Source organism: Pipistrellus kuhlii, unplaced genomic scaffold (genome assembly GCF_014108245.1).
Source record: "Pipistrellus kuhlii isolate mPipKuh1 unplaced genomic scaffold, mPipKuh1.p scaffold_m20_p_41, whole genome shotgun sequence".
NCBI classification, from domain to species: domain Eukaryota; kingdom Metazoa; phylum Chordata; class Mammalia; order Chiroptera; family Vespertilionidae; genus Pipistrellus; species Pipistrellus kuhlii.
The window spans coordinates 2,158,345-2,176,883 of NW_023425542.1; the positions used below are offsets into that span (position 1 = coordinate 2,158,345).

The window sequence follows — 18,539 nt, forward strand, 5'->3', positions numbered from 1 at the left end:
GGAAAGCAACGCCCTGGGAGAGGGGAAAGGCACAGGTGGGAAGGAGAGTGGCAAGATTTAATATTTTTAAAAAATATATATTTTATTGATTTTTTACAGAGGAAGGGAGAGGAATAGAGCTAGAAACATCTACGAGAGAGAAACATCAATCAGCTGCCTCCTGCACCCCCTGACCCGCCCCCCCATGTGCCCGTAAACAATGTACATGCCCTTGACCGAAATCAAACCTGGGACCTTTCAGTCCACAGACCAACACTCTATCCACTGAGCCAAACCGGTTTCGGCAAGATTTAATATTTTTAAGTTAATATTAATTCAAAAGACATAAATGATATGAAATAAAGGAAAACAAACACTCCAATTTCAACTGGTACCAAGGGATTGAATTCTTTATTTTTTAATATGTTTTTATTGGTTTCAGAGAGGAAGGGAGAGGGAGAGGAAGAGAGATACAAACATCAATGATGAGAGACTCATCGATGGGCTGCCTCCTGTACGGTCCCCACCAGGGATCCAGCCTGCAACCCGGGCACATGCCCTGACTGGGAATCAAACCGTGACCTCCTGGTTCATGGGTCAATGCTCAACCACTGAGCCACCGTGGGTTGGAACTGAATTCTTAAAACATCTTTTCCTCAACTGGATCTTCAAACCCTGGATTTCAGTTTCTCAGTGAAGACAGAGGAGGCGGGACCAACTTACCAAGTTCTGCTGATAAACAGAACTTGCCTCCATCCTGACTGTTTAAAAAGAAGTGCTGGCCATTTCCCTTTGCTGTTCGTTATTACTCTGCTACCCTGCATTCAAACCGTCTTCTGCAGGGTTTGCCCTGTGACAGGTGCAGGCCCCGCCTACCGCATCACAGATCTATAAGGGCCCAGGTGGGTGGACTCCTGGCCTGTGTGCCAATACAGCTTGGTGCCATAGGAAATTCTTCCTGTTAACTTATTAACTATTTTATTAGCCATTTGGTGGAGGTGGGGGGAAGCTAAGCAAAGACCAAAAACAAATTCTTCAAGTTCTAGGTTAACGTTTTAGACCTTAAACACAACACACACAGCACCTGATCCCGGCCTGGTCGCTAACACGCTGGAGCAGCACACAGGTCCCGGGCCCCAGCTCCACCACTGCGAACGGGGGCGCCCGCTGCCTTTTCCTCCTCAGCACCCAGCCTCTCAGGGGGACAGGGCACAGCCCAAAGGCACCCGAGTAAAACTGCTACAAACACCACTCACACAAGAACGACTGTTCGGCAATGAGCTCCCCCTGGCCCTAATGTCAGAAGCACACTATGAAGAAAACAACGTTAAAAAAGGAAGAAAGAAAACAAGGTTCTACATGTCAGAGACTACAGAAAGGAGATTTCTCTCTTTAAAAAAAAAAAAAATATTGTATTGATTTTTTTTACAGAGAGGAAGGGAGAGGGATAGAAAGTTAGAAACATCGATGAGAGAGAAAAAAAAAAGAAAAAAAAGAAAAAGAAACATCGATGAGAGAGAATCATCGATCAGCTGCCTCTTGCACACCCCCTACTGGGGATGTGCCCGCAACCAAGGTACATGCCCTTGACCAAAATCAAACCTGGGACCTTTCAGTTCTCTATCCACTGAGCCGAACTGGTTTCAGCGAGATTTCTCTTTTTAAAATGTGGGACAATTTAACTGTCCCTATCCCACAAATTCTAGTTCTTCACTATCAAAATAAACTGTTTAATTCAGCCTTTATTTTACATTTTAAGGAATGCTACCTTAACAGCAACAAAAATATTTTCAACAATAAAGATACATACGTAGATAGATAGATAGATAGATAGATAGATAATGATAGATAGGTAATAGATATGGCTGGGTTAGTTAAAAAAAATATAGAGGCTGAAACCGGTTTGGCTCAGTGGAGAGCGCGTCAGCCTGCAGACTGAGAGGCCCCGGGTTCGATTCCGGTCAAGGGCATGTACCTTGGTTGCGGGCACATCCCCAACAGGTGTATCTCCAATACGTCTATCTCAAGTAGGCTAGTGGAGAAAATGGCCAATGGCTAACAAGACTAATGGCACCACATAGTTTTTCCTCAGACCTTTTGTAAGTGGAAAATAAATCACAGGCAGGCTGAATTACTTTAAATACTTCAGGGATTTTTTTTAACCCTCACTAGAGAATATGCTTATTGATTTTAGACAGAGGGGAAGGCAGAGAGGGAAGGAGAAAAGTGGGGGGGAGGGGAAGAAGGAGAAAGGGAGCAGGAGGGGAGGGGGAGAGATGAGAGAGATGAGAGAGAGAAAGAGAGAGAAGGTGGGGAGGGAGAGGGAGAGGAAAGAAAACACTGATTTGCCCAAACCGGTTTGGCTCAGTGGTAGAGCATAGTCTGCGGACTGAAAGGTCCCAGGTTCGATTTCGGTCAAGGGCATGTACCTTGGCTTCGGGCACATCCCCAGTAGGGGGTGTGCGGGAGGCAGCTGATCGATATTTCTCTCTCATCGACGTTTCTAGTTCTCTATCCCTCTCCCTTCCTCTTTGTAAAAAAAATCAATAAAATATATTTAAAAAAAAAGAAAAGAAAAAAGAAAACACTGATTGATTGCCTTCTGTATGTGTCCTGATTGGGGATCAAACTGGCAACTTGGGAATGTGCCCTGACTGGGAATCACCCACCTTTCGGTGGATGGAGTGATGCTCCAACCAATGGAGCCACTCCAGCCAGGACTTCAGGGATTTTTATAAACAAGGAATGAGGTAGGATTTCAATTTTAGACTGTCTCATTCTTTCGTCAATGCTCAAAAGTGCAAGTCATTATGGAGCCCAGATTTGGATGCTTAGATATTCGCTTCGCTGAAAGAAAATGTGCCCATCAAGATCTGCACAAACTAGAACACATACTAGAGGACTAAGGTTCCACCTAATAATTAGCAAAGTCCAATCCTAAGATGTTTGAGGAAAGTGAAGTACTTGTGAGCATTCTAGAAGCAAAGAACAACACAATTAAAAATAACAAACAAAAAAAGAAATAAAAGACTCAACATGGAAATCACTGATCTCAATTAATCAACTGTTCAATGAAAATATTATCAAGCATTAGCCAGGCCAAACAACTTAAAATACAATAACTTAAACAACAAAGATTAAAATATTTTATGCTGAAACCAGTTTGGCTCAATGGATAGAGCGTCGGTTTGGGGACTAAAGGGTCTCGGGTTCGATTACGGTCAATCGATTACGGTCAAACATCTCTCATCGATGTTTCTAACTCTCTCTCTCCCTTCCTCTCTGCACAAAATCAATAAAATATATTTTTAAAAAATATTTTAATAAAATAATGTGCATTCAATGGAAAAAGACCAGAACCAACACCAAAAATGCTGACAGTGGTTACAGAAGGTGATTCTAACTTTATCTTTACATTTTTCTAGCAAGTCTTTTTTTCTTTTTTTTTAAGAGTATACTTAAAAAAAAAAAAAAAGAGTATATTAGTTAAATGTATTTTATTAAAGAACACTAGGGGGGCCCTAGCTAGTTTGGCTCAGTGGATACAGCGTCAGCCTGCCAACTCAAGGGTCCCAGGTTCAATCCCGGTCAAGGGCATGTACCTTGGTTGGGGACACATCCCCCGTAGGGGATGTGCAGGAGGCAGCTGATTGATGTTTCTCTCTCATCCATGTTTCTCTCTCTCCCTCTCCCTTCCTATTAAAAAAAATCAGTAAAATATATTTTTTGAAAAACACTAGTGGGGAAGACAAATACCATATAATCTCACATATAAGTGGAATCTTTTTTTTTTAAATATATTTTATTGATTTTTTACAGAGAGGAAGGGAAAGAGAGATAGAGAGCTAGAAACATTGATGAGAGAGAAACATCAGCTAGCTGCCTCTTGCACACCCCCTACCCGGGATGTGCCCGCAACCAATGTACATGCCCTTGACCGGAATTGAACCTGGGACCTTTCAGTCTGCAGACCGACGCTCTACCACTGAGCCAAACTGGCTTCGGCATAAGTGGAATCTTAAGTGAATAAATAAAAAAGCCAAAAAGCAAATCAACAAAAAAACACTAGTGGGGCCCAGCCAGCGTGGCTCGATGGTTGAGCCCCCTCCTATGAAGCAGGAGATTACAGTTCAATTACCCTTCAGGGCACATGCCCAGGTTGTGGGATGGATCCTCAGTGGGGGTTGGGCAGGATGCAGCCTATGGATGATTCTCTCTCATCACTGATGTTTCTTTCTCTCTCTCTCTCCCTCCTGTCTGAAATCAATGAAAATATATTAAAAAAAACACTAGTGCATTTCCATTCGGTAAAACATAAACTCAATCATAACAGAAAACCCTAAGGGCCTAAACATTAATAACCTAAATATGCCTGTGTGGCTTCTTTGCTTTAGCATTCCCTGTGGATCTAAGAACATTATTCTTTCACACACTGACCCTCAACCCTCCTGCAGAAGCAGAGGCCACAATGAAGCATCTCCTGAAAACACTAGTCTTTGAAGGAAACAAATTATCACAAAGAAACAAATGGGCGAGGCCAATCGCATGGGTTCTCTTATTAACAGACCACGCAGCCTTTTGAGATGGTAAGAAGCTTGCTGGGGAAGCCTTTCTGACAAAGCACAATTCTTTGGTACCAACGCTCAAAGGTACCCGCACATCATCCCTGGGTCCCCAGATGGACGGGGCCACACCCATCCGCGCGGTGCCTCCCGGTCCTCTACCAAGTGGTCTTCGAGAATCAACGGGACAACAGGGGGGGACGGGGCATGCGTGGGGAGGGGTTTGGGATGGGAATGGGGGGGGATGAGGACAATTATGAATCAAGGGACACCCTCACTGAAGGCAAGCTCTACTCTCAAAGACAAATCAAGCCTGGCTGCTGGAAGGTCACCATGGGCCTCCTCTCCCCACTCGCTGCCTAAACCGCCTCTTTCTCCTTTAAAACCTGTCAAACAGACACAACTATCCCTGGGTCGCCAATGGGATCCTGTGGGCATTACACAAATTACAAGGTCTGATTAGCGTGGGCTGGACACCCAGCCGTTGCGTCTGAGGACAGGACTGGCTGGTGACCTTGGCCCACTTCCCCGGAGCCTCAGTCTCCTCGCGTGTGAAATGGGGAGAGCGCCGCTCGGCATGCACACTGTGAGGTCCCAGAGGCGGGGCTGCCGGCTCGCATCCGCCCCGAGGGGCTCGCAGCCCGGTCACTCCGGGAGGCCCGGCGCCCGGGTCCGCACCAGGCCCCGCCGGGGATGCCCGCCGGCCGCCGCTCCCCCAGCTCCGACCGCCCGCAACAGCGAAAAGGGCCAGAACCCGGCTGCCCGCGCCCCCCCTCCCCCAGATCCAGGCGCCTGGACCCAAATCGAAACCGACAAGCTCATGTGACATTGGAGGCCGGGATGCGGCCTCCGCCCGCCGCGCTCAGCCGGGAGACGCTGTCCCCACCCAACTCGGCCATCTTGAGGCCGGCAGACAAAGCGATGCCATTGTTGGGGGAGGACGGCGAGGCGGGGACGCCCTCCTCCCGCCGCCACCCGGAAGGGACAGCCGGGCGCCGCGGCCGCCGGCCGGGCCGCACCTTTGAGCGTGGAGCGCTCCACCAGCACCGTGTGGACCTGCGGGTCCGAGAGGAACTTGCGCATCTGCTCCAGGGCGCTCTTCTCCTCCAGCGCCGCCTCCAGCGCGGCCGGCGCCTCGCCGCCGTCCTCCAGCAGCAGCGGCACCAGCTTGCGCAGGTGCTTCTGCAGCATCGACACGTCGGCCACGTTCTGCACGGCCGACACCTCCAGGCCGGCCGAGCCGTCCTCGCCGCCGCCCCCGGGATCCGACATGACGCCGCGCTCGGGACCCGCGGGCAGTGCAGAGAAAGCGGTCGAACTCCAGCGAGAGCTGGCGGACCAGAGGGACGGGTACCGGACGCCGCCCGCCGCTAACCCGCGGCCGACTGAGACCAGCAAAGCAGCGGCTCCGCCCTAAAGGCCACCGCCCGCCGGCCCCGCCTCGCCCGCCGCAGCCACTGGCGCCCGCTCGCGGCCCTGGCGTCACGACGTAGCGCATGCGCACTGGCAGGCCCCCGGCGAGGACGCGCAGACTTCTGGGACTTGTAGTCTCAGCATTGGGCGGGACCCAGAGTTCCGCACCTCCAGCCCTTAAGAATGGGGACTTAGCGCAGGGGTCCGTGTAGGACAGGCGTGAGCTATCATTTTCCTTGTTTACTGCTGTGGCTGCTACGAACAGCGTAGAGCCCAGACGCTCCACAAATATCAAATGAACGAAGGAATGTTGTGAATGATGAGAGCTAACGTTTTTTGAGCACTGAGCTTGTGCCCGACATAGCACTTAGCCAGTGCTCTCTCATTGAACAAATGAATGACTACGATATGTTAAGAGCTAACATACGTAGTCATGACATATGTATAACTAGATATATTTGGGAGGACATTTATAAGAGGTGGTGGAGGCGATGAGGTGCGTGTCCGGACACCAGTCAGGTGGCTAGGGTGGAAAGGGGGAGGTTGGGAGGGGCACTCCCAGCAAAGAAAATAGCCTTTACAAGAGGAGAGAGCTTGAATGTTGCAGCTGCAGAGGCAATGTTAGGTGAAGCTGAGAGATGACACCTGAGCGGCGGGGTAAAGCTAAGCTGTGGGTTCTGGGCTGCTAATGACAAAATAATTCCCCCCAGGATGCTGTGAAGACCAAGAGGGAGACCCTATGTGACAGTATCCACCTGGATTAGTGATGTTCCACTCGCAGCGGGGGCTGGTACTGTCACCCCAGGGCCTCAGCATCTGGCTCCACATAAGGAGGGGCTGAGAGGGCTTTGGGCTAAGGGTCCCCGGCTCCCATCTACTTGGACCTCCTTCCTTACACTGAAATGGCATCAGGGCCAGAATCTAGGTGGCCTGCATTCTTGGTTTAGAGATGACAGTTTCTTTAAATTGGCCTTTGATAGTTCAAATTTATACCTTGCTTATTAAATTGCGTGAAGGAAGGGAAGCCAAGGCGTTATTTTTACAGCAAAGTGCAGAGTCAGAGAGCTGAGTCCTGATTGGTGGAAGGATGGTGGGATGATTTGATTTCCCCAAATCATCTTTGGAAAACTCCAAGACATAAAATTATCCCTGCTCAATCATCAGGTGCCCAGCCCCAGCGGCTGCTGGAACATGAAGACTAAACAGATTCTTGACTTTAAGGAGCTAATGGAGGGAGAGATTAATGTCCTGCCCTCCTGCCCTGCAGTCCACCCTGGGGTAATAGATAGAAATAGCCTTTCGGGAACAATAAGAGCAGCTGCGAGGAGTCTGCACTCTGATCACAACGGTAATGAATGATCACCCCACCCACAGCCAGCAGAGTGCTCTCAGTGCGGGGCACTCTGCTGAGTTCCTCCCAACCCCATGTCCTTGGGGGTAGGGACAGCGACAGAGGCAAATTTTTTAGGCACAGGTCAGTGAAATCTGAACTGGCTGCACACCATCTGAGACCCAGAAAGCCAGCAGCAACTTGGCAGAGGGAGAGGCTGCCCGAGGGCTGCACGGTGAGTCAGCACCGACCCCGAGCCTGCTGCTCCAGCATCCAGGCCACTCCAGCATCTGCAACCTGGCCCCCCGCCAGGGCAACAGGCCCCAGCCTCCGGATTTGCAGCCCAAACTGGCCGCTCCCACTGCTTAGTGGATTGCGTATGTCAGCTGTCTCTTATCCCTAGTGGAATCATCTTAAAAAAAAAAAAAAACATATATATATTATTGATTTTCTACAGAGAGGAAGGGAGTGGGACAGAGAATCAGAAAATCAATGAGAAACATCATTCAGCTGCCTCCTGCACCACCACGCCCCTCCCCACTGGGAATGTGTCAGCAACCAAGGTACATGCCCTTGACCGGAATTGAATCTGGGAACCCTCAGTCCACAGGCTGATGCTCTATCCACTGGGTCAAACCGGCCAGGGCTGGAATCATCCTTTAATTGGCAGTGGGCCGGAAGTGCTGGAGATGGGATTGGTTCTAAGATGATAGGAAATGATGGCTGCTAGGAAGGCACTTGTATTTTATAGGAAAATTGAGGTGAGCTGTCTTCACTGAGGCGGCTGCATCCACTCTTTAAAGTACTGCGCTGGTGGCTCTCCAAGTCCCAATCCTTCAGTCTCACCTCCACCTTCCCTCTCCCTCCTCCACTTCCAACCTCAACACAAGCCCCGCCGGCCCAGCACTTTTCAGGATCTGCCCCATAGATCTCCCCTCCTCTCCCTCAAAGTTCCACATTGGGCTGGGCCCATCCATCATCCATCCATCCATCCATCCCGTGGCGTTGGTTGTGCTCTCCCCGGGGCACGCGGTGCTGGCGGTGGCAGCAGGGTCTCCTCCGCAGCGCACACTTTGGATTTTGACCTTCCCAGCTGCTGCCAGCGCGGGGCTCCACCCACCTTATAGGGCACAGGGTTACAGGGTGCTTCTCCCAGGACCCAGCCCCTTTTCTCTTTCGATTCCCAGTCCTGAACCCCAAGTAAGGCTGGAACCAAAAAGGGACCCTGGAGGCTTTGAGACCCGCTGGAATGACGGCTGCAGGGCTGGAAGGGAAGCCACCCCGAGCGGAACGGTGCGGCGTCTTGGCGCCCTCTGGTGGCGCCGAGGAGCACGCGCACAATGGCACTCCCTCCCGGGGCAGGAGGGCGCTCCCTAGTCAGCTTCCCTATCCATCGCCCAGGCGTCCCGGCTCACCTTCCCAAGGTCACCTGAGTCACTCGTCCAGAGCAATGCCAGCCCGTGGCTCAGCCTGCATCCCAGCGCCCGCCCAGTAGTAAAGGCTCGCTGAACCCCTGACAGTTCTGAACGCCCTGGCCCCTGCTCTTACATAAGAACTGTGTCCCCAGCCAAGGCCACCCTGCCGGCCCTGAGAGCGCTGGACCCCATCCCCTCTCATGAACCGACATCGCCTCTGAAATTCTCCTCCTGCTCCCAAATATTCTCCCCACTCCTAAAACCTTCCCAACGGTGTCCAGTGCATCCCTTCTTCCCAAACGAAAAGGAGGAAACCCCGCCACGCCTTCCTGCCCTTGTCAGCAAAGCTCCTTGAAAGTGAGACTGCGTGGGGCCTGCCTCTCACCAGCCTTGAACAGACCGTGGGGTGCTCTGAGCCCAGCCCCGAGTTCCTGAGCAGGTGCTCCTGTGGTCAACCACGCCTCCCCCTGGCCGGATCCAGGAGCAGCCTTTGGTCCTCATCTTGCTGATTATTGGACAGGAGGAACACCCTGTCCCCCTCCCTGACATTTCTTCACCTGGCTTTTGGGCCACATTCTCCTGGTGGCCCTCATCTCCACGGCTCCTTCTCCATCTCCTTTGCTGGATCCTCTCTTTCCAACCCCTGCAGGTGGGAGGGGCCCAATGGTCAGCCTTCAGATGGCATCTGTGTTCCATCGGCGCTCCCTCCCCAGGGGGCCTCCTGGTCCTGTGACTTGAATACATCTCCACGGGACCCCCACCCCAAGAAGCATCCTGCTGCCGTTGGGTGGAGTGTTCTAGGAATTGCCAATTAGGCCACGTTGGTTGAAAGTGCGGTTCAAATCCTCTACAGCAAGCATGTCCAATGCTCGGCCCACAGGCCGAATGCAGCCCCACAAGGAATATTTTTGCAGCCTAGCCAATATAATGGTATGGAAGAAACATTTAGAATTTTCTTAACTTTTACAATATCCTGTTACAATTACTTTTTGGGGGGATATTTTTTATTTTTAAAATTTATTAAGGTGTTACCTATGTGTCCTTATTCCCCCGTTATAATTAATAACGAACATTATAATTAATAACGAACATTTGCTCATGACCGATGACTATAATCATGTTGCATTCATTTCCCTTCTGTGCCTTCGGCGCAGGCGCACCATTTCTTTCTATTAATACCAGCAGCGAATATTTTAACAGCTGATGGCCACATCATTGGTCTTGAACTGACTTGTTTGGTGAGCACAACAGGACATATTTCGCTTTCAGAGAACAGGTAAAAAAGGTTTATTTGCATTACCCTTATTAATTTGTGCAGCTATCCACTGTCTGGTAAGTTAATGTTCAAGAAAAATATTAATTTTTGTTAAATTTTTCTTATTTTATAAATGACTCATTTCAGCCCTTTGTATTCAGCATGTCTCTATCGGAATAAACCTACATTTCTATGAGAATGGAAGCTTTTGTTTTTTTGTGGCCCACGTACACTTAAACCTTATTTGGCCTTCGAATTTGACATGCTTGCTCCACATCCTTACTGATTATCCACCCACAGGATCTACAGATCACCGCTGAACTTTTGGATTATGACTGAGCATTTGTCTCTCTCCTTGTAGTTAGATCTGGATTTGCTCCATATATTTTGAGGCCGTTATTAGATGAATAAACATAAGGGATTGTTACACCATTTTAGAGAGAGGAACAAAGAAATATTGATTTATAGTTCCACTTATTTATGCATTCATTGGTTGATTTTTGTATGTGCTCTGACTGGGGATTGAACTAGCAACCTTGGCATATCAGGACGACACTCTAACCAACTGAGCTACCTGGCCAGGGCCCCATCTGCCATTTTGAAATGTCTCTCTTTATTCCTAGTAGCAGCATTTACCCTGTGATTATTTTTGTCTCATTTTAGCACATTCAATCGAAAAGGACTCATTCATTCAAGCACTCCAGCTTTCTTCTGATTCGTGTTAGTGTGATATATCTGTTTCCATCCTTTACTTTTAACCTGTTGGGTTTCTATCCTTTACTTTATATTTAAAGTGGCTTATTATGGGCAGTGTACAAAGTTGGCTCTTGCTTTAAAAAAACGTTTTCTAACAACTCCTGCCCTGTATTTGGAATTATTGCTATGGCCGGGTTAAGTCACCACATTGGATTTGTCTTAATACTTGTCCCTCTGTTCTTTGTCATCTGAGAAAGACGTCCTGGGCTTGCCCACGTGGGCCCTGAGTGACCTGGCCCTTGACTCTCCCTCAGACCCATCTCCCATTTCTGTCCCCTGGGCTTGCCGACCTCCTGTTGCCCCCAATGACCCAAGGTACACCTCAGGCTGAGGGTCTTTTCCTCTTTCCAGAATGCTCTTCCTCCAGGGACCTAATGGGCTGGCCGGCCCCTTTCCTAAGTCACAGCTCTGCTCAAATGTGACACTTCAGATGGGACCTCTGTGACCGCCTTCTCCATAGTAACACCTCGCCGCTCTCCCCTTTACTTATCGCTCCATCTTCCTCCTGAGCATGTTTCCTGGTGCGACACTCACGTGTGCTTCTTGTCCATGGTCTGCACCCCCAGCTGGAATGTAATTCCATGCAGGCCAGGACGGCCCCTGATTAACACCAAATCTTGCATGTGTCCTTGCTTGAACCCATGTCCAGCTCGCTATGGGCGTGGAATAAATCTTTGGGTCGTGAGTAAACAGAGTACTCCTGTCCAGGTATGCAGAGTAATTCTAAAAGGACAGAACCTTAAAAATGAACAGATTATTCAGCAACCAAGTTACAGATAAACACATCCAAGCCAATTAATAAAGAAACAGTCCGGCCGGGACTGGTTTGGCTCAATGGATAGAGCGTCAGCTTGGGGACTGAAAGGTCCTGGGTTCGATTCCAGTCAAGGGCATGTACCTTGGTTGCGGGCACATCCCCAGTGGGGGTGTGTGCAAGAGGCAGCTGATCGATGACTCTCTCTCGTCGATGTTTCTAGCTCTCTATCTCTCTCCCTTCCTCTCTGTACAAAGTCAATAAAATATATTAAAAAAAAACAAAAAACAAAAACCACCCTATTAAAAAAAAAAAAAAGAAACAGTTCGGTTTATTTCTGTATTACAGACTTGCATTAAGCGCCCCTTGTGTCACATGCATTACATCCCCGTCTAATCTTTCCCAGGCCTTGCAGTTTATCACCATCCGTAATGCAACCCTTCATTCTTCAAGACCGAGAAGAGGAGACCAGTACAAAGCTCTCGATGCACCTTCATGAAGTTGCTGCATTGGACAGCTGGGGGTTTGAGATGTCACATGTTGTGGACTGAATGGTGTCCCCCAAAATGTTGAAGTCTTAACTCCTGGGGTTGTGTCGTAAATCAACTAGATACGAGACGCCTTAATGAGCCAGTTAATTAGGAGTCTTTATTCTCAAGGGCCCAGAGGGAGGTGTTTTCCAAATTTCTGAGCCCCGACATAGAGGAAGTTTCCGTATTTATACCTTCTGAGCTTCTTTATCTGCAGATTTCACAAAGAGCTCTGTGCAGGTTATTGTTAGACAGCTTATAACCTTGAATACATAATGAATCAATAGTTGGCATAAGAATATGGGAATTATTATTAGTGTCAGTATTAGCCTGTCACATCAGATGGCTAGCTTGCAAGGTTAGACAGCTAAGTTTTTATCTTTTTTTATTATTTAAACTAAAACAGTTATTTTACTGAATAAGGGACTACCTAAAAATAACAGAGTTGACCTACAGAATAAAAGACTGTCTAAGACAGGAGTCTGCAACCTTTAAGACATAAAGAGCCACTTGGACCCGTCTCCGAAGGAAAAAAAACCCCGCATATATTGTTTCTTCTCTTAATGCTAAATACCGGATCGTGCAGTTAGCTGTCAATCTGAAGAAAAAAAGGACTTTTTCACTTAAAAATGTAAAATATATTTTTGCAAATTAATAGCTAATTAAAATATTTAATTTACCTGGTTAAAGGGATTTTGCTCCTGAACCTCATGCACAGTGTCTGCACATCAGGGCTGTAAGACGTTACCTTCATTTTCACACAGGCTTGCAAGTTGTCATCTGTGAGGCATGACCGATGTTTGTTTTTAATATACTGTATTTTTCGGACCATAAGACGCACTTTTTCCCCCCCAGAAGTGGGGGGAAAAAGTCCCTGCGTCTTATGGTCCAAATATAGCCTACACATACACTTTAAAAAAAAAAGTTTTTTTACTTGTCCGGCTCTGTGTGGTCTGTGTGTGCTTGCCTGGCTCTAAAATGGTTCTAAATGCTGCTGTTTACTTTACAGGGTTGATTACATGTGTTTATGACTGTGATGTTGGGTTTTAATGCACATAAAATATTTTAGGACACTATTTGTTTCAGAATCTTTTTTTCTTCATTTCCCTTCTCTAAAAACTGGTGCGTCTTATGGTCCGGAGAGTCTTATGGTCCGAAAAATATGGTAGTTCATGTTGGAAAAGACCTGCTCACATACATATGTGGAGCCGAAGATCGACAGGACTCCAAATGCATACTTTTTCTATGTTGATATAAGTGTTGGGGATGGCATTCCATGTTTCGAACACAAGTTTGTCCTGTTTGGGAAGGTTTTCAATATCACTCCACTTATGATTCTGAGCCAGAATGGCCTTCTGATGGGCAACATCCTCAAGAGTAGCGGTCAAGCATTTGGACTTGGACACCCATATATCTTTGTCGGCTATATCGGCCAGTTCCATCTCAAGATCAGGTTGACTTACACCTGGAAACGCAGTCATATTCAATAGGGATGGATCGATCGCCAGGGGAGTGACAGGAAAGGATAATGTGGTTTTTTCCTCTCTGAACTCACAGAATCGTTTCCCAAATGAACTTTGCATTGTGGTGATTGCAGACTTCAAATATTCCAAATTTATTGTATCATGACTTTGTTTGAACTCTCTCAAAGAGGGAAAGTGAGACAGTGTACCTCTCTCTAAATCTTTGACAAACACTGTCAACTTGCGCTCGAATGCCAAAACCTCCTCCAGCATGTGCAGGGCTGTGCCTCCTTTCCTCTGAAGGGTTTTGTATTTAGTGTGTTTAGATGTGCTGTCATGTCTACCATAAAATGTAATTTTTCCAGCCACTCTGGTTGTTCCAGCTCAGCAAAGGTGAGCTCTTTGCTGGCCAGGAACGTTTTTACTTCTTCCAAACATGCGACAAAGCGTTTTAGCACCTCGCCTCTGGACAGCCACCGGACCTTGTTGTGGAGCAGGAGGTCAGAATATATGCTTTCCACCTCATCCAATAGCAAACGGAACTGGCAGTGGTTTAAACCCTCTGCCATTATCTTATTAACAATCTGAATGATTGTTAACATCCATCACTTTTGTGCATTCCGGGGGAAATGTTTGAGCACACAATGTCTCTTGGTGCAGGATGCAATGAAATGAGAGCAGCGTTCTACCCAGAGCCTTCTGCAGTAGAGCCACAAAGCCCTTCTGTGCTCCTCTCACGCTCGGTGCCCCATCAGTAGCCACTGAGACCAGGTGGTTGGTGTTTATTTTTTCAGCACTTAAAATAGTCCAGGACAGCCTTACAGATATCCTCACCCCTTGTTTGGTCTTTTAGTGGTATCAGCTCAATCAGTTCTTCCTGTGGCCCAAAAGAGTTCACATATCGGCAGAACAGCACTATTTGTACAATATCACCTTTATCTTTGGACTCATCACAGGCGATGGAGTACACCACAGATGAATTGATGTCTTGAATTTGCTGTTTGCTAATGTTTTCTGCCATTTTTAGGGTTCTGTCTTCGACAGTCTTCACAGAGGCATGTCTTTAATTTTCTGCACAATTTAATTCTTGTTTTTGAAGTCCTTGTATAGATGTTCTGAAACCTTAATGAATGCTGCTTTTATATACTCTCCATCTGTGAACGGCTTCCCGTGCTTGACTATTTCCTGAGCGGCCACAAAACTAGCATATGTTGTGGAATTTGCAGACTTCACCCACTTCTTGAAATTATTTTTGCTCCTATCAACCTTCCTCATAAGTTCTGCAACGGCTTTTCGTCTCTCATCTCCATCTGGATATTTTTCAGCAAAGGCTGTGTGTTTATTCAGGAAATATCTTGCAACATTCAACTTTTTGTTGTTTGCAAATTTCTCACCACATATTAAGCATACTGGTAAACCAGTCTCGTCAGTAGAGAATGCAAATGATTCAGTCCATGTATCATTAAACACTCTGTTTTCTTCAGAAATTTTTCTCTTCTTGCCTTTATCCATGGCTGGCCTACCGGGGGGTCGAAAACAGGGACGTAATAAGAAATCACAAAATTAATCAGGGCCCCAGTGTACCATAAATCATAATCAGTGCCTGATGTAAATAATAATTATTAATGAGGGCCCAATGTCATCCTCGTCATTATAAAAATAACCTTTTTGTCACTTTTTGGTAATAATTTCTTTTCCCGACCCCCTCAAGAAGCCCTCCTCATCATAAAAATATTTTTTCTCACTTTTTAAATTATTATTTCTTTTCCAAACCCCTCAGAATTACTCTTCCTCATCATAAAAATAATTTTTGCCACTTAAAAAAAATTATTTCTTTGTTTGACCCACTCAGAATTACTCCTCCTCATAGAAATAAACGTTAAATTAACAAGTCACCTTTTTTTTTTTTTAAAAAAAACAATTCATCAGGCCCCCAATATTTTGTAAATTAATTAGCCATGCATGCCATAAAAATAATTCATCAGGCCCCCCAATATTCCGTAAATTAAATTAAATAAATTAAATAAAAAATGTAAATAATAATTTTATTTATTTAAAAAATAATTTTTTATATAATAGCCACAAATTTCCTACAGTGTACACCTTACAAAAGGACCTATCTCCCATGCTTAACCAACAAAAAAAATTAGTATCTGTTAATTTTTTTTTTTTTTTACCTTGCTGCTGTTTTTTCTCTTTCAGGCTCTTGTTCTCCACTCACTGTACAGGACTGACTCCCAGTGACAGTCACACTGCAAGCCCTCTCTTTCTCTTTCTCCAGTCCTCTCTGTCTTCTTTTTCCTTCTCCCTTTTTTCTCTTTACTGCTTTTTTTTAAAAATTATTTTTCAGTGTCCCCTCTGTCAGCACCTCTCTTTCCCCTTGCAGCAGTCTCCTCCTCTCCAGCGCAGAGGTGCATGCTCAGCGTGCCTCAGTGACATCACACGCTGTGAAGTGAGGGAGGAGGCTGGGCCAGGACAGGGATGCTGTGGTTACCTAGCGACGCTAAGTCGCTGGCGGCAACCTGCCACACAGAGCGGCAGGAGAGCCGGAGGTAAGTGATACAGCTCCCCACCCCAGCTATCAGCCCTGCTGTTGGAGCCGCAGCAAAGCTTCAAAAGAGCCGCATGCGGCCGAGACCGGTTTAGCTCAATGGATAAAGTGTCAGCCTGGGGACTGAAGGGTCCCGGTTCGATTCCGGTCAAGGGCATGTACCTTGGTTGCGGGCATATCCCCAGTAGGGGGTGTGCAAGAGGCAGCTGATCGATGACTCTCTCTCATCAATGTTTCTAACTCTCTATCTCTCTCCCTTCCTCTCTGTACAAAATCAATAAAATATATTAAAAAAAAAAAAAAAGCCGCATGTGGCTCTGGAGCTGTAGGTTGCCGACACCTGGTCTAAGACTAACAGAGTAGTTCACATAGCAGTTTTCCAAAGGAGGAATTACTCTGGCTCACTGGTACCTGTGAATGTGACCTTATTTAAGAAGTCATTACATTTAGTGCAAGACCTAAATCCAATGACTGGCATTCTTTTTTTTAATATCTTTATTGTTGAAAGTATTACAGATGTCTCCCCATCCCTCGCCTCCCTTGATCCCTTCCACCCTGCTCCCGCCCTCTCCCCAGACCTTCGCTGCACTTAGTCTGTCCAGGGGTTATGCATATATGCATGCCAGTTCTTTGGTTAACCTTTTCCCCCTCTTTCCCTCTGAAATTTGTCAGTCTGTTGCATGCTTCAATGCCTCTGATTGGTGTTCTTATAAGATGGAAATTTGGACCCAGACACACAGGCCTACACGGGAAGGAAGAGCACTACAGGCCACGGCCACCAAGGCTGCTGCAACGCCAGGAGCTGGCGCCTGGAACAGATTCTCTGTCTCCGAGGGAACCAGCCCTGCCGACACCTGGATGTGAGGTCTGGCCTTCAGAGCTCTGAGAGGAAGTTCCGTTGTTTGAGCCACCCAGTGTGGGGTAACTTACCACAGCAGACCTAGCGGACGGAAGTACTGGTGTCCCAGAGAGAGCTTAGTAACTTGACCAGCACCCCAACTCCTGAACCACAGAAAGGGAACTAAGACGCCACCTGCAGAAAATGAAGCTGTCTCAGACTTCCATTGGCAAGTCCTCCACTGACCAGTGGGCCAAACACCCATGTGTCTGATGTGGCACAGAGATAAACTTTTGGCAAATCCCTCGTGTGAGCAATGGCAACACGCTGGTTTCAGTGCTTTAATGCAGCATCTGATCCCCTTTTATACTGAAGCAGCATATAGTCTTTTCCCCCCCCAAAATAGGTTTTTATTGATTTGAGAGAGAGAGAGAGAGAGAAAGAGAGAGAGAGAGAGAGAGAGAGAGAGAGAGAGAGATATCAATGTGAAAGAGTAACATCAGTTACCAATTGGAGATCAAACCTGAAACCTGGTTATGTGCCCTGACTCTGGGAATCGAACTGGCAACCTTTTGGTGTACGGGACGATGCTCAATTAACTGAGCCACACTAGCCAGGGCTGAAGTGGCATACAGTCTTGTCATTAAATGCGAGAGACCTACCAACAGCTTCCTGTGCTGGATGTCTCTGACAACTGTAGCAGAAGGTGCAGGTCAGGTGGTAAGATTTCACCTTCTGTCCCCTGATGAGGCACTTGCCAGATCAGGAACCTCAGGACCAGACATGCTGAGGGGCTGATGGGGCTGGCAGGTAGCTTTGGGACTTGGGGAGAGGGAGCTCCGAACTGGCTGTGCCCAGTCTGGAAAGCTGCAGGCCCCTCTGTGTGCAGGGAAAACACGCCTGTGTGCAGCAGCCCCATTAGGATACGCAGTGCTGTGCTTTTAACCCCACTGGCCGTCTCAGCACCTAGGAACTCTGTGTGGTAGCCTGCAGCTCAGAGACCTGGGCTGTGAAGACGCACCAGTCAGGGCCAGGTTTTCCCTATGAAGATGCCACAGGTGGGGTGGGGATCAGGAATGGGAGAACCAAAGTGGAGGGAAGAGGGGTGGATGCTGGGGTCCTGAGCAGAGGCTGTTCCCTTTCCCTGGGTGAAGACAGAGATGCCAGTGAGGCTTGGGGAGTAGAGGACATACTTACTGCCTTCCTGTTCTGGGTCGTATCTAGCTTGGTTAAGAATAGCACAGCAGCCGAAGCCGGTTTGGCTCAGCGTTAGAGCGTCAGCCTGCGGACTGGAAGGTCCCGGGTTCGATTCCGGTCAAGGGCATGTACGTTGGTTGCGGACACATCCCTGGTGGGGGGTGTGCAAGAGGCAGCTGGTCGATGTTTCTCTCTCATTGACGTTTCTAGCTCTCTATCTCTCCCCTTCCTCTCTGTAAAAAATCAATAAAATATATTTTTAAAAAAATTAGAAAAAAAAGAATAGCACAGCAAAGAGGCTGCAGGGGATGGTGGCGGCGAGGCTGTCTCACATCCTACAAAGACCTTATCTGACGGAGAATTAAATTCCAAGTCTTTTTGTGGCCACCAGTTATATCTCTATCTCTTACTATTCGCGTTCGTCTGCAGGCTCCCTCCTACGCCAGGGCCCTTCCATGTGCTGTGCTTTTCTGCCTCAATGCTCTTCCCTCACTTC

General features: G+C 47.5%; 1 protein-coding gene across 1 annotated transcript in view; it reads right to left on the bottom strand.

The window, feature by feature from the left end:
- The window catches only part of DYNC1H1 (dynein cytoplasmic 1 heavy chain 1), a 74,209-nt gene extending 68,244 nt beyond the window's left edge, over positions 1-5,965 (bottom strand). The window contains exon 1 of the mRNA XM_036411695.2: positions 5,561-5,965. Coding sequence (XP_036267588.1) covers positions 5,561-5,813 — 253 coding nt within the window. The 5' untranslated portion in view covers positions 5,814-5,965. The remainder of the gene's footprint in view (positions 1-5,560) is intronic.
- Between the last annotated feature and the right edge of the window lie 12,574 nt (positions 5,966-18,539).